This window comes from Peromyscus leucopus, chromosome 18 (genome assembly GCF_004664715.2).
Source record: "Peromyscus leucopus breed LL Stock chromosome 18, UCI_PerLeu_2.1, whole genome shotgun sequence".
Taxonomy (NCBI): domain Eukaryota; kingdom Metazoa; phylum Chordata; class Mammalia; order Rodentia; family Cricetidae; genus Peromyscus; species Peromyscus leucopus.
In genome coordinates, this window is record NC_051078.1 from 36,543,380 (window position 1) to 36,557,927 (window position 14,548).

The 14,548-nt window shown below is 45.9% G+C and overlaps 1 protein-coding gene across 1 annotated transcript in view; it reads left to right on the plus strand.

The window, feature by feature from the left end:
- Positions 1–14,548, plus strand: part of Cfap54 (cilia and flagella associated protein 54) — a 303,089-nt gene that overhangs the window by 27,633 nt on the left and 260,908 nt on the right. The window contains exons 6-12 of the mRNA XM_037211918.1: positions 1,459–1,602; positions 4,229–4,342; positions 4,466–4,567; positions 7,304–7,502; positions 12,262–12,443; positions 12,533–12,698; positions 14,068–14,153. Of these exons, the coding sequence (XP_037067813.1) occupies positions 1,459–1,602; positions 4,229–4,342; positions 4,466–4,567; positions 7,304–7,502; positions 12,262–12,443; positions 12,533–12,698; positions 14,068–14,153 (993 nt within the window). The remainder of the gene's footprint in view (positions 1–1,458; positions 1,603–4,228; positions 4,343–4,465; positions 4,568–7,303; positions 7,503–12,261; positions 12,444–12,532; positions 12,699–14,067; positions 14,154–14,548) is intronic.

Consider the following 14,548-nt stretch of genomic DNA (forward strand, 5'->3'; position numbering starts at 1 on the left):
TCATTGATCCACTGAAGAAATTACTCTTTAGCTATTGAAGGTGTAATTTCATACTGGGTGAGAGGTTTCTGCTGTCCAAAGTTGTCATTGTTTGAGAATCCAAGATGCTTGTCAGTTTTCCTGGGTTCGGTTCTGTGGGCACCAAGTCTAGAGTAGGTGCTGGATAGTTTTATGTCAGCCAGACATAGGCTGGAGTCATCTGAGAGGAGGGAACTTCAGTTGAGAAAATGCTTCCATAAGCTTGGGCCATAGGCAAGCCTCTAGGGCATTTTCTTAATTAGTGATTGATATGGGAGGGCCCAGGCCATTGTGGGTGGGGCCAATCCTGGGCTGGTGGTCCTGGGTTCTACAAGAGAGCAGGCTGAGCAAGCCACGGAGAGTAAGCCAGAAAGCAGCACTCCTCCATGGCCTCTTCATCAGCTCCTGCCTTCCGTTTTTTGCCCTATTTGAGTTCTGTCCTGACTTCCTTTAGTGATGAACTACAGTGTGGAAGTGTAAGCCACATAAACCCTTCCCTCCCCAGCTTGCTTTTCGGTCATGGTGTTCCATCCCAGCAATAGAAACCCTAGGACACATACTGACAGAGTACTGATCACTATGCCTAGAGCATTATGTGCATTGACTCTTTCTCCAGAGCAGCCTGGCTGGGGTGTGTTAAAGTTCCCATGGTGCAGATGGGATGATTGAGGCCTAGAGAGAGACTGAATTGGGAGTGCAGCCTAAGTGTCTCTGATTTCAGTCCGACTGTCTCTGGTGAGCACTGGAAGTCTGCAGTGGTAAGCCCTTCCGATTTTCCCCATCCTCCTGAACCAAGGTAACACCCCGATTCCACAGACGAGCTAGCAGCTCTGAACAGCTCCCAGACTACAGTTCACACCCGAAGAATGTTCTGAAAATGAGCTCAGCTCCCAGGCCATGTCAGGAGCTGTTCTAGAACAATAGAGACATTCTAAAACGGCTATTTTGAGATTTGGGTCTTTCTCAACTCAGGGGATGGGGAGATGGGCCCTCCCTTGGTAAAGTACTTGCTTCACGAACACGAAGACCTGAATTTGATTTCCAGAACCCATGTTTAAAAAGAAGCCAAGCACAGCTGCATGCCTGCAATCCAGCATTGGGGAGGTGGAGACAGGCAGATCTTAGGTGCTAGCTGGCCAGCCAGTCCGGCTGAGTCAGTGAGAGAGTGGGTCTCGAAGAAGAGGGAGAACAATCGAGGAAGACACTGATGTTGACTTTGGCCTCCACATGCAAATGCATACACGTGCACACACACCATCATAATATGAACATGTAGGCACACACAAAATGTTTTTTTTCTTTGACTTATTGTTTATAATGACTCTGATAGGAGCAGCCAGCACCAGCACTCACAGCTCAGACCTCGGTGATTCTAACTAATATCACGGTCAGTGTAAGAGATGAGAACCAGCCCCGCGGTGTGCTCTGCTTCCTCCCCAGGCCTTAGAGTACCTGCTGTGGGCCAGCGTGTGCATGGAGTCCTCTGTCCCGCTCCTGTCCGTCAGGTACCTGACCTGGAGAGCCACTCTCTACACGGCCGTCTGCCAGTGCCACTACGACTGCCAGACTGGCATCCACGGCGAGGTACGTGCCCTTCAGACGGCGGCGTCGGCGCTCGCTGGAAATACAGCGTATCAGACCCTCTCTCCTTCCTGTGTCTCAGGAGACCAGCCAGAGGCCTGGAAAGAGGCAGAGCCAGGGGACGCCTGTCTTGTCCGAAGACGTTTTCTCGGCTGTTCTGTTTTGTGGCTTCCTCACTGTTTTGTGTTCTCTCTGTATGCGGTGTGTGTGTGTGTGTGTGTGTGTGTGTGTGTGTGTGTGTGTGTGTATGTGTGTATATATATATGTGTGTGTGTATGTGTGTGTGTATGTGTGTGTATGTGTGTATATGTGTGTGTATGTACGTATGTATGTGTTTGTATGTATGTGTGTGTATGTATGTGTGTGTGTATATGTGTATATATGTGTGTACATGTATGTGTGTGTATATGTGTGTGTATGTATGTATGCATGTGTGTATATGTGTGTATGTATGTGTGTATGTGTATGTATGTGTGTGTATGTGTGTATATGTATGTGTATGTGTTTGTGTGTGTGTATATGTATGTGTGTATGTGTTTGTGTGTGTGTATGTGTATGTATGTATGTATGTATGTGTGTGTATGTGTGTATATGTATGTGTTTATATGTGCGTGTATGTATGTATGTGTGTATATGTATGTGTGTATGTGTGTGTATGTATGTATGTGTGTGTATGTATGTATGTATGTATGTGTGTGTATGTATGTATGTATGTGTGTGTATGTATGTATGTATGTATGTGTGTGTGTCTGTGTGTGTGTCTGTGTGTGCAGGCACCACAGTGCACATGTGGAGGTCAGAGGACATCCTTGGGTGTTGGGCCTTGCTTTTCGCTTTGTCTCTGGCAGGGTCTCTTGCCTGCTGTTGCTTCCTCCAGGCTGGCTGGCCCATGAGCCTCCAGGGCTTTGCCCGTCTCTGTTTCCCATATTGTCATAGCGACGCTGAGATTACAGATGTGAGCTCCTGCGTCTGGCTTTCCTTGGGTTGTGGGGACCCGAACTCAGGTCCTCGCGCTTGTGCAGCGAGCGCTGTGCCCATGGAACCGTCTCCTCATCTCCCTCCCCTGTGCTGTTCTCACACGGGGGCTCCTCCTTCCGTGGCGCCCATTACACTCTCTGACTTTCCGCTGCTTCCAGGCTTATTAGCTGTATCTGGTCCCCTCTTTTTTGGCACGTCTCTTAGACTGAACGTTTGACATCTAACAAGCTGGCAGGGGCTCCCATTGGTTGGCACGGGCTCTCAGTATAAATTTAAAAGCCTATCTTCCATTCTGTACACAGCACTCACTTGTCAGTGAATGTGTTTGTGTGTGTATGTGTATATGTGGGTGTGTTTCACTCTCCTGTGAAAATCAGAGAACCACACCTCTTTCTTCCGGCCAGTGCATCCTTGCCCCAGGATGCTCACACAGCCTGGTGAGAGGCCTGTTGCTCAGAGTTCAGTCCTCCCTTAGCCCCTTGGCTTGGAGCCTCGTGCAAGACACAGCTTTCACAGCTGTGCTCACACCTGCTCCTGATCTGTTCACAACCCCATAGACGTAATTTGGCCATCAATCGCTTCTTACATTTGTTTTTTCCTCCCTGGATTAATTCTGAACAGTTAGGTGGTAGCAGTCCCCAGCTAGAGGAACATCCGAACTCAAACCCTGCTAGAATATCTTCACAGCTCAGGATAATTCTAAAAGCTGCTCAGCACATACGCATGATGACCTTGAGTACTCTAGGGGAGGCAGAGTCTGCAATCGCTGCTGCTGTGGTGGGGGCGGAACACTGGTCGTTCCGACGTTTTCATCCTTATTGGGATTGCCGCTTCCTGGAAAATCTATACATCCCGTAATTCTAATGTTGCAACTGGCCTGGGACTTTTCGCTTTTAAAAGCTATGAGTAAAGTATTTTTTTTTTTTAAAAAAACGGCAAAAGCAATGACATGAAATTTTGGAAGTCCGATGTGCTGTCTGTCGTACTCTGGAGCGGCCTGTGATGCAACCTTCTGCCTCTTAACTCTTCTCAAGGGCTCTTCTGACCCCTTGTTGTTGTCTCTAGAGAATCATCACGTGGTGAAACGGTTCCACGAGCTAGCCCGCCTTCTTCCTGCCTTTCCTTCAGGTCCTTCAGGATTTCCTCTACAGTGGCTATTGGAGATCTGAATAAGGCCCTTTAGAGACGCCACACTGTAGTGGTCAGCGTGTGAGCAGTTGAAGAGATGACATCTCACGTTATGCTAGGAAGGTTGAAATTCGAGAAGACCATCTCAGGATGGTGTATGTGTGTGCATGTGTGTGTGTGTGTGTGTGCATTCCAGTGTGAGCATGCTTGTAGGCATTGTTAGCGGAGCAGTACTCTGTACAAAGGTTCTGCTTAATCCACATTTTGGCTTTCTTCTAAAAATCCTATAATTCATAAAGTTAATGTGTCAGGATGTTTATTAACTTTAGATTTATAGAGCTTAATGGTGCTCATAGGAAATGACTGATTGGAGAGCTACTATGTTATATGGAATCAACAGCAGCCAGCAGTTTAATTCAGATTAAGTCAAATGCCTCAGACATCAAAACATACCATTTTTATACATTTTTAATCACTGTTCTCCAACTTATTGTGGATTAAATTTGTTTTAATTGCAACACAGGCATTTGCTCGACGTGCATTAGCTAAAATTGATGAGTTAAGGCAACTGGAATTAATGAGTTCCTCCCAGTGTCAGGAAGAGTCCCGAAAATATTACAGAGAGGCCACGATAAAGGTATGAAAATTTCATGACATGGAAGAAATGTACTGCACAGCGCTGTTGATGAAGCGCTCAATCTTCGTGGCTGAGGCGTGCATCCTGTGGTGATTTCATATGTGATTCTTCTCTTGGAGACAGATGGCCGTGATGATCTTCAAAAGGGGAGTGTATGAGTCTAGAAGAAAAAGCAAAGCTGTGTTTAGACCGAAGATCAGAATTAACCTAAAGGAAGCCCAGAGTGTAAGTCCTCAGGGCCTTTCTCTAGAAGTCTCCTTTGCAGTCTGCCTGTATGTTTTAAGCCTAGTTGCTAATGATTAAATCCTGCCCCAGATTTCAGAGCAATGGAATGTCTTTCCACCTGAGATACGGTCTCACAGCATCCATTTCTCTTTTCTGTGCCTTACATCATCCCAGTTTTGCAACGGTGATGGCTGAGGGGCGGAAGATGAGCTTGGGAAAGGTTTGCAGGCAAGCCCCTTGCAAATGGACAGTCCTGAGTGGGTCTGCACAGGCCCTTGCCTTGGGCCACTTGGCATTAGCTTTGAGGGTCTCTCATGAGGAGTGTCGTGAGCTGGGCTACACGAGAGAGCACCAAACAGCCCCCGCATCTCAGAGGATTCCAAAGTAATTTCCCGTTGGAGTTAGGAGCCAGCAGAGGGTCACCAGGGGGCCCTGCTGAGTGGCTGTCCAGGAAGAGGCCTGGGAGCAGTTCTTATGATTCAGACAGTACTGCCTTCTCTGCTGGAGGGAAGGACAGAGAGCTTAGGGGAGCCATGATGCCCAGCATGGAAGTGGTACACTTCTCCGGTATTATAACTAGTCAGATGTCCCCTCTAACCTCAGCATTAAATACTGCCTTGTGGGGAGTGAAACAGGTACTCTTTGTGGGGTTCAACCCTTCCCTCCCTCCCTGCTGTCCTCCCTCCATCCCTTCTTTCTTTTCTCTTCCCTGTCGCCTTTCTGAGCTCAGGGTCCCCTGGGCTCCATTCTCCTTCCCTGAAGCTATTTCTGATTGTTGTAGACGGGCACCAGCGAGCTCTCCTCTGTGAGCGGCTGTGCGGGGACTGGAAATGTAGGCAAGCGGGGGGGGGGGGGGGGGGGGGGGGGGGGGGGAAAGAGGATGAGCAGGCTCTGACAGAAGAGCCACAGAATCTCCCATCCTGGGAGGGAGCTTGGATGCTGCCACCTGCTGTGGTGCGTTCCAACTACACGTGGAGAAATCAGGGCTCAGAGTGTTTCTGTCACCGGCTCGGGGTCACACGCCCCAGCAGCACGGGAAGGTGAACCCGAGTCCGGTGTCTTCTCATAGTGCCAACCCCAACTGCTCTCTCCTTAGAGCTCACGCTATTCAGGGACGACCCCCTTTCCCTTTTAAATTAATGCTATTTACAAATATTATCTTGGGCACAGGGCCAGTCCACTGTTATGGAGCATGACTATTTTGAGTATTGATCCCTGAAGAGTATCTACTCCATACCTTTAAAATCGTACCCCACACTGCTCAATGCTCTCCAGTTGCTGGGGCTGGTAGCTTGCCACACCTCAGGCAGTTTCTTGTTGAGCTGTTGGAGGTCCAACATCTGGTATCCTTAGGTTGTACCGCTGCCCCCTGTGGAGAGGGCAGGGGTGATTTGTTTTTCCTCTGTGATTCCTTTTCTCTTGTGGAAACCAAATTTAGCTATCTGAATCTGCAGGGCTGCCACTGAGTACCCAGTCAGGAGGTGTGGTTATTCTTTTAGCAAAATTCAAAATATCTTTAGAAAATATTTACATTTCTAGATAAAATCATATTAAAATTCAGTTATTTGGGGCTCCTTAAAAAAATCCTGTTGCTTTTTTTAAGACAGGGTCTCACTTTGTAGCCTAGGGTGGTCTAGAATTCACTGTGTATCCCAGGCTGGCTGTTCTTTTCACCAACTAGTGGAAAACATCATTTCATTGATGATACTTCTAATTATTAAAAAGCTTATTATAGTATTTAAATATATTTTTATTTTTTTAAAATATATTTTTAAAGCACTGTTTTAACCTCTAGTACAAATCTTCAGAGGAGGTCTCACCTCTGTTGAGAGAGAGAGAGAGAGGGAGAGAGAGAGAGAGAGAGAGAGAGAGAGAGAGAGAGAGAGAGAGGCATAGACTTCAACTTTTCTTGAGCTTTTTGATGTATGGTTGGCCTGTGGAATCAAAGACAAAAGCTAATGGGTCAGGAAGCTAGTACTAGGAAAACATGGCTCAAGGCAGCTTTGTCCATTTCTGTCTCTCTTTCCAGCTTTGCCCCTAGAAGAAGAAATAAACAAGGGGATCATGGGAATATGGCTGGCATTTTCCAGCTGGATATCAGTTCTGGAAATGCCAACTTACAGGCACCAGCCTCCCTACAGGCAGAGACCCGGCTGTTTGTGAGAGGCAATAATTCTAAAGCAAACTCCTGCAGGTGAAATCACTCAGTACGAAGGAGGGTGGCTGGATGTCTCAGAGGCCTACACAGCCACTTGCTTTTGGTATATAGCCGATCAAACCTTCCATAGCAGTAACCACTAAACCCTGAGTTATTTACACCATAAAACAGTGTTTCAGATTTGAGTTTGAGGACATTCTGCATAAGAATTTCCTGCAGTATTTATCAACACGGCCTGACCTAAACCCACAGATTTTTCTGGACATTTGGCCTTGAATCTAAAAGGCATCCCCAAGGAATTTCAGGCCAACAAAGTTTGAGTCTCACCTGCCTGTGGCTGTCACCGGGGTGCCACAAGGCACGTGGAGACAATACGACCTTGATTAATGGCCACACTAAGTAGTTTTTCTATACTGCCTTGGACACACCGGCACACAAGAAACAGCGGCGTCCTTGGTGTCATGACTTACTCAAACGGGGTCTGTAGTGGTGTAAAGGGTCCCAAAGCGACTGTCCCGCTGTCGGACTGACTGCTCCCTCCGCATCACCTGGTACCTTTGGCTTTCTTTCACGTCTAGATGGTGTGGCCACGGACGGTCACAGAACGGCTGCTGGATGAGCTGTTCGATAGCACCTCGTCCCGCTTTCTGGCTGTCCTGGAAGCTCTTTCTGACTCAAGCAGGCGGATCCTGCAGACTGGACCTCTGGTCACGGATGAAGTGGAGCTCCGCGATGTTGTCTTAGAACTCTTCATGGCTGGGAAAGAGCTTTTGATTCGTAAGTACATGTTAATATTTTGTGGTAGACACTGATAACAAACACCTTCAGCATGATGGCTCATATGTGAGAAATGAGTATCAAATGTACATATTGACCTTGAATCCAGTGACCAGTAATTCATTTGTAGGGCTTTCCTTTCCCCTAGGTTACTCATCATCTTTGAGTAATGAGAATTACATTTCTTTCTTTTCAGGCTTTAATCTCTTAATGTTTCCCCTTCGTTTCCTGATTTATTGCACTGACTGGAATCACCAGACACGGGCTGATGGCTGCGCTGTCCCAATCTGACCATAGATGAAAAACCTTCAACACTGTACCATTAGTTCAGACATTTACTACAGGGATTTATAGACGCTGGTGGTTTTTTTTTTTTTTTTTTTTTTTTTTGTTCGTGGGATTGTTCATACTCATTAGCACTGAGTGTGTGTGTGTGTGTGAAGACAAGAGGCTGACTTCAGGAATCTCCCTCAATGGTGTTTTCTGTTTGCTTGTTTGGGACGGGCTCACTGGTTTTGTTAGACGGACTGGCCAGCAGGTCCCGGGGATGCTCTTCTTTCTTCTTCCTTAGCTCTGGATTACAGCGTGCCGCCATGCCTGGCATTTTACATGGTTAAACGGAACTCCTCCTCATGACTGACTGAGCCATCTCTCCAGCCCCACTTTCCATTCTCTCAATGGTCTCTGTTACGACAGGAATTATTAATTTTATTTTTATGTTTTGTGTCTGAGTCTTTTGCCTGCATTTACGTTTGTGTACCACTGTGTGCCACAAGAGGGGGTCTGTTTCCCTGGAACCAGAATTACTGATGGTTGTAAGCCACTATGTGGGTTCTGGGGAGAGCAGCCAATACTTTTAACCATTGCGCCATCTCTCCAGACCCCAGAAACTCTTAAATTTCCATGTCGTCCATTTTGCCAACACATCCTTTATAGTTAATCCTTTTTGTGTCCTATTTAAGAAGGTTCTGCCTTCTCAATGCCCTACTGTGATACCATGTCTTCTTCTGTAAGTTCTGTTGCTTCATTTCTTGCACAAGGTCCACATGGATGCTATTTCTGTGGGTAGGAAGTAGAGATCGCCATTTGTTTATTCTTGCGGCTGTCTAGTTGACACAGCACCATTTTTGAAGACAGCTCCCTTTCCCCGTTGACTGTAATATCCTTATCATCAGCTTATGCCCATCCTGTTTCCTCACTCAGCAGTGTCCTGCAGTGAGGTGTCCAGTTGTGTGGCAGCTGTCCACTATTACTGCTGGCTGGTGTGTGGTGGCACAGACGCGCCAGTTTGTTTAACCAGTCACTCATGGAGAGACATTTTGCGTTGTCTCCAGTTTGGGGCTATTAGGCATAAAACCGCTATGGACTTTTGTTTGAAAATAACGTACCACTTCTATGGTCTAATTGCTCACTCCTAGGACAACTGTATATTTAGTTTTGGGAGAGATTGCTGTCGCTGTCTCCAAGTTTACTGTGCCACTTAATATTCCAACTTGCCGTGTGTGAATGATGCAATCTCGTGGCATCATTGACAGCGTTAGTGTTCTCACTGTACCCTCCCCCCCAGCTGAGGACCGAACCCAGGGCCTTGTGCTTGCTAAGCAAGCGCTCTACCACTGAGCTAAATCTCCAACCATTTCTAATTTTTTTCTAATTTTAGTTTATTCTTATAGGTGGATAATGGTATCTCCCTGGGTCTTTAATTTGTATTTTCCTAAAGGCTAAAGACACTGAGCGGCTTTTCTGTCACCTGCAATTCTCTCCCTCTTGGCCTACTTTCTAAATATACCGCTAATTTTTTTCCTTTTTCTGTTAGGTACACAACCTCTGACTACTGCTTTTCTAAGACACTCCATAGTTTTATTAATTTGTCGACAATCAGTAGTTTTATTAATTTGTGCTTCTCATGGTTGCTTCCCACTTTTCATTGCGTCTGTTTAAAGTTAGTTCTTTTTGCTCAAGTCTGAACGCTGAGGACTTTCAGGAATGGATAGGAAGCCTTACTTCATATGGCTTGTGTATTTTAGCATCTGCACACTGTCTCTCCATGTCTTGAACACAGGGTCTCTGTGGGGGAGTTGAATGTTAGTTAAACCTCATCGTTCTCTAGACTTTAGACTTTGTACTCTTATCTTTCTTATGTTATTCTTGTGTTTCACCACAGCTGGATCCAGTGGTGCAGGAGGCATTTGGAGCTCTTGCCTTTTTTTTTAAATTTCCCATTACTTTTTCATTTCTACTCTGTATCCACCTTTCTTTCTTCATACAAAACAGATGTCAACATTTTTACACTCATCACCAACCTCCCGTCTCTTCTTTTTCCTTTTCGTCACTTCTGAGAGGGCTCCTCAATGTGAATTTACATGTCACTCATTTGTGCTTTATTTTTTTCTGTCCAGGCCTTCTGTCCACCCACCCAGTTTGTAGTTTCAGCACTGGTAGACTTCAGATGCAATCCCCGCTCGTTCCTTTCTCTAGGGGCCCAATTCTCACTTCATGCTTCTGAGGTCTTCTCGCTTCTGAGAGATCACTGTGCTTGAATTCTCATTCTCTCTGCTCCATTTTTCGGCTTCCTGTGGTAAAGGATGCTTACTTCGTGGGTTTTCTTTGAAAATACTTGCATATTTAATTTGCTTTCCACATGAACTTACCTTCTGTGGCCTTGCAGTAGCCAGCCAATTTTGTTTTTTTCAAGACAGGGTTTCTCTGTGTAGCCCTGGCTGTCCTGGAACTCACTCTGCAGACCAGGCTAGCCTCAAACTCATAGGGATCTGTCCACCTTTGCCTCCCAAGCACTGGGATTAAAGGTGTGCCCCACGACCACATGGAAGTAGCCAGCTGATTTGGCTCTAATGTCTACCTAGGAGGAGATATAGGAAGCCAGATGTTAGCTTGAATAACTTTAGTGTGTGTGTGTGTGTGTGTGTGTGTGTGTGTGTGTGTGTGTCCACCTGAAGGCAGTGAGCTTCTGACTCCATACTTTAATGAAAACAACACATCATGTATTCATTAAAAAAGTTCTGAGAGAAACTGGGGAAGGGGAAACTATGATCAGAATATTTTATATGAAAAAGAATCTATTTTCAATTAAAAAAAGTTCTCAGGTGACGTTATAGGGTTTCTATTGCTGTGAAGAGACACCATGACCATAATAATTCTTTTTTTTTTCAAGACAGGGTTTCTCTGTGTGACTTTGTGCCTTTCCTGGAACTCACTTGGTAGCCCAGGCTGGCCTGGAACTCACAGAGATCTGCCTGGCTCTACCCACCGAGTGCTGGGATTAATGGCTTGCGCCACCACCGCCCGGCAATAATTCTTATAAAGGAAACATTTAATTGAGGCTGGCTTATAGTTTCAGAGGTTTAGTCCATTTTCATTGTAGTGGGAAACATGGCAGCATGCAGGCAGACATGGTGCTGGAGAAGGAATTGAGAATTCTATACCTTGATTTGCAGGCAACAGAAAGAAACTGTGTACCTCATTGGACGTAACTTGAGCATATGAGACCTCAAATTCCACCCCAGAGTAACACGCTTCCTCAACAGGGCCACACCTACTCCAGCAAGGCCACACCTCCCAACAGTGCCACTCTCTATGGGCCAAAGCTTCAAACACATGAGTGTATGGGGGCCATTCCTATTCAAACCACAAGTGAGAATTTCTTTGATCTCATTCACTCAGATTCTAAACCTTATCTCATTGCACATTCCCAGCACACAGCTCTCACTGAAACAGGAGGAACACATTTCCACTTCTTTATGAATTCAAATTCTGCCAAGCAGTCCCCTTATGCTGGGTCCTCTTTCATCTTCTTCCCCGGGTGTCTGTGAGATGGCCAGATATGCCAAGAGAGTTGCCTATGCTCACTGCTCTCAAGTCTTTCCTTCTACAGCCTCTGTCCCTACTGTGCTGTGGAAAACCTCTCAGGTGCTCTCCTTTCTGCTCAGTGAAGACTCCCTCCTCAGCGCTGCGGTCCCACACTGTTCTGTAGGTTCTGTAGTACTCGCTCCTGCTGACTCCGTTTTTCACTGAACATTCTCCTTGGCAGGCTTTCCTCTCTCTGCCCTCACGTATTCGATGCTGTTTCTTAGCATGCTCATAGCTGGTCCTGGCAACTGCTGTGAATTATGCTACTGATGACCCTAAAAAGCCACACTTCTGTCTTTAGTCTTGTTTTAATGTCAAGCTGCCTAGGAAGCTAATTCATGGTTGCAAGCTTTTTATGGTCTACACTTCTCCTTCACCCTAAAACAAGATTTATTTATTTTTATTTTATGTGTATGGGTGTTTGGCCTGAATGATGTATGTGCACCACGTGCCTAGTGCCCTGTGCTCTGATTTCTACAGAGGCTAGAAGAAGCCATTGGATTCTGTGGAACTTGAATTATAGACGCTTGTAAGCTGCCATGTAGGTGCTGGCCACCAACCTGAGTCTTCTGTGAGAACTGTGTTCTTAATCCCTGGCCATCTCTCCAGATGGCCATGCTCCTTCTTCTGAGTGGCTTTAGCCAATGTCCTCCCTCAGACCCATGTTGGATGCCCTTCCTATTTGTCTCCATAGCACTGTGCATTTGCCCACTTAGGCTTCTCATTCGGCCCCACCCACTACCCTGAAAACTCAGCGACAGTGAGGCTGGAGACTGTGTCCTTTTTTTTTTTAATCATTGTTTTCCTAGAGCCTGATAGTGTCTGACAGTTAATGTCTAATAAATGTCTCTTTGCATGCACGACACCCAGACATTCCCCTCTCCTTTTCTAGTTTCAAATGTTAGTACACATGGAAAACTTGATTTCCCAACAACGAGTCTCCTGGAGCATGTGGTGGAAAGGAAAAACGTCATTTCTGCACTCGCTGCTGTAAAATTTGCAAAACTGGCTTTCACTTACGAGGAATGGGGACTGTTTGAATCACTAGCTGGACAGCTTATTTACTTTCTCCAGGTAACACATGCAAAGCTCTTCATTTGTTTTCTGTTCTGTTAAAATGGCGTGGACTTGCTAATTACCTTGTGGGGTATACTTTTTCTCAGAAGCAGGATAGCGTCGAATTGAAGAAAGCAGAGAAGGATTTAATTCTTCTGGTCGCAGTAGAGCCACTGATCAATTTAAAGAAAAACAAAGGCTCAATCTTCCCTCTGGAAAATGATAAGCAGGCACAGCCCATTCAAATTTATCTAAAACATATTGCTTGTCATGGTGAGTATTTAGCTGCATTAAAAAAAAACAACAATTGCTCTATGTGAGAAAAGATGGTCTTTTCAGGCGAGGTGAGACAAAGCATGGTCAAGGCTTATGGACTAGGGGTGTGCCTGGTGACCGCGGGTTTGGCAGCAGTGACTGTGTGGCTAGGAACAGTGGAGTTTGGGAGTGTGTGGTAGGTCAGAAACAGCTGGGTGTCCAGCGATGTGGAGTCACCATGCACCAACTGCGGTTGACACAGGAAGGAAGTCCTATGTAGGTGTTACAGGAAGTGGGAGGTGAGCAGGGCTGCTGATCGAAGGGCTAAGGGCAAAGGGCAAAGGGGGATGGGAAACGGCTGAGCAAAGAGAAAGTCGGTTTGTCCCTTCTCTCCGGCATGCAGGGTTTTCCATGGTAGGACTTCAATGATTTAAGTGTCATTGTACAGATAACTTAGCATCTAATCTGCCTTTAGATCAGTGAGCTTTGTTTATTTTCTGTAGATGAATTGTTGAATAGTCTTATTAAATAAAAAACCTGGAGCCAGATATCGGGGTTAAAACTTGAGAGATCAGAGGAAAAGGAAAAGCCACAAGTCAACCTCACCTTACCGACCCTCATCTTCCAAAGAGCCCTACTTCCTGTGTACCCATGCCTATCTGCTTTTGTGTTCTACCATCTCATTTGCTCTCTCTCTCCAGTTACATCACTTCCTCTTCCTGTTCAGCTCTGTCACTTCCTGTCTGTCTGTACAGACCTCCAGACCTTTATGGTTAACTAGTGTTGGAATTTAAGGCGTGTGCCACCACACCTGACTCTGTTTCCAGTGTGGCCTTGAACTCACAGAGATCCAGATGGATCCCTGCCTCCCAAGTGACAGGATTAAAGGCATGTGCCACCATTGCCTGACTTCTATGTTTAATGCAGTGGCTGGCTTTTTCCTCTGATCCTCAGATAAACTTTATTGGGTTCCACAAATAAAATATCACAATTTCCCATGTTCTTTTAGGCATCACATAGCCGCTCCCTCACAGTAAATCATTTGTACCCATAGTGATAGACTTTCTTCTTCTATCAGTATCTGAATCAATACCTTTATACATTTCTCCAGTCGCCTCATTTCAGATCGTCCTAGTATTGTAAGCCTTCTCAACTTCTCTTTGGACATAGTTGGCATATGTGTTGTGGATTAATAATAAAAACATTAGTCTATTGATATTGAGCTACAGCTACTGAGATTAATTTTGACAAGAAAACATTTTAAACAGCGTACTGGCATGATGAACGGTCCGGGCATCACCCGTGCCATTTTTGTCGCACTTCTGTGTTTTGTCCTCGAGGCCTAGAAGTTGGTTTCCTACTGTCATCATCTGCCTTTGGTTTGCAGAGTCCTGTGTGAGGAGCTGTGGGTACTCAGAAGACATTTTTCACTTGGCGGCCATTCTTCATTACTGTGTGTGCTCCCCTTCCAAGGTGAAGTACCTCTTTGGAATAAGTTGTAGCAGTGTGGGAGGAAATATCTTTTAGCAGTCTGGCCTAGCTTGAAAACATGACGAGATCTGCTCCTAAAGTTCTTAATTATTTGCTCATTTGAGAACACATCGTTGCGTCGGTTGCTGGCTCGGAGCCCTTCGTTCCTTTTTATTGTCATGGGTGTGAATCTGCTCCTGTAGGGAGAAGTCCTAGGCTAGCTGTAATTCATCCAAAGACGGGGGAACCCGGGAGGTGGTTCTGAGGGAGAGCGAGTATGTTTAGTGCATTATGGCCGTGGTGCTTATCAGCCCATGGTGACAATGCCTGCTTAGTGTCACTTCTCACACAGTGCCCAGATTTTAGAAATGGCCCATGTGCAGGTGCTTGGGTAAAAC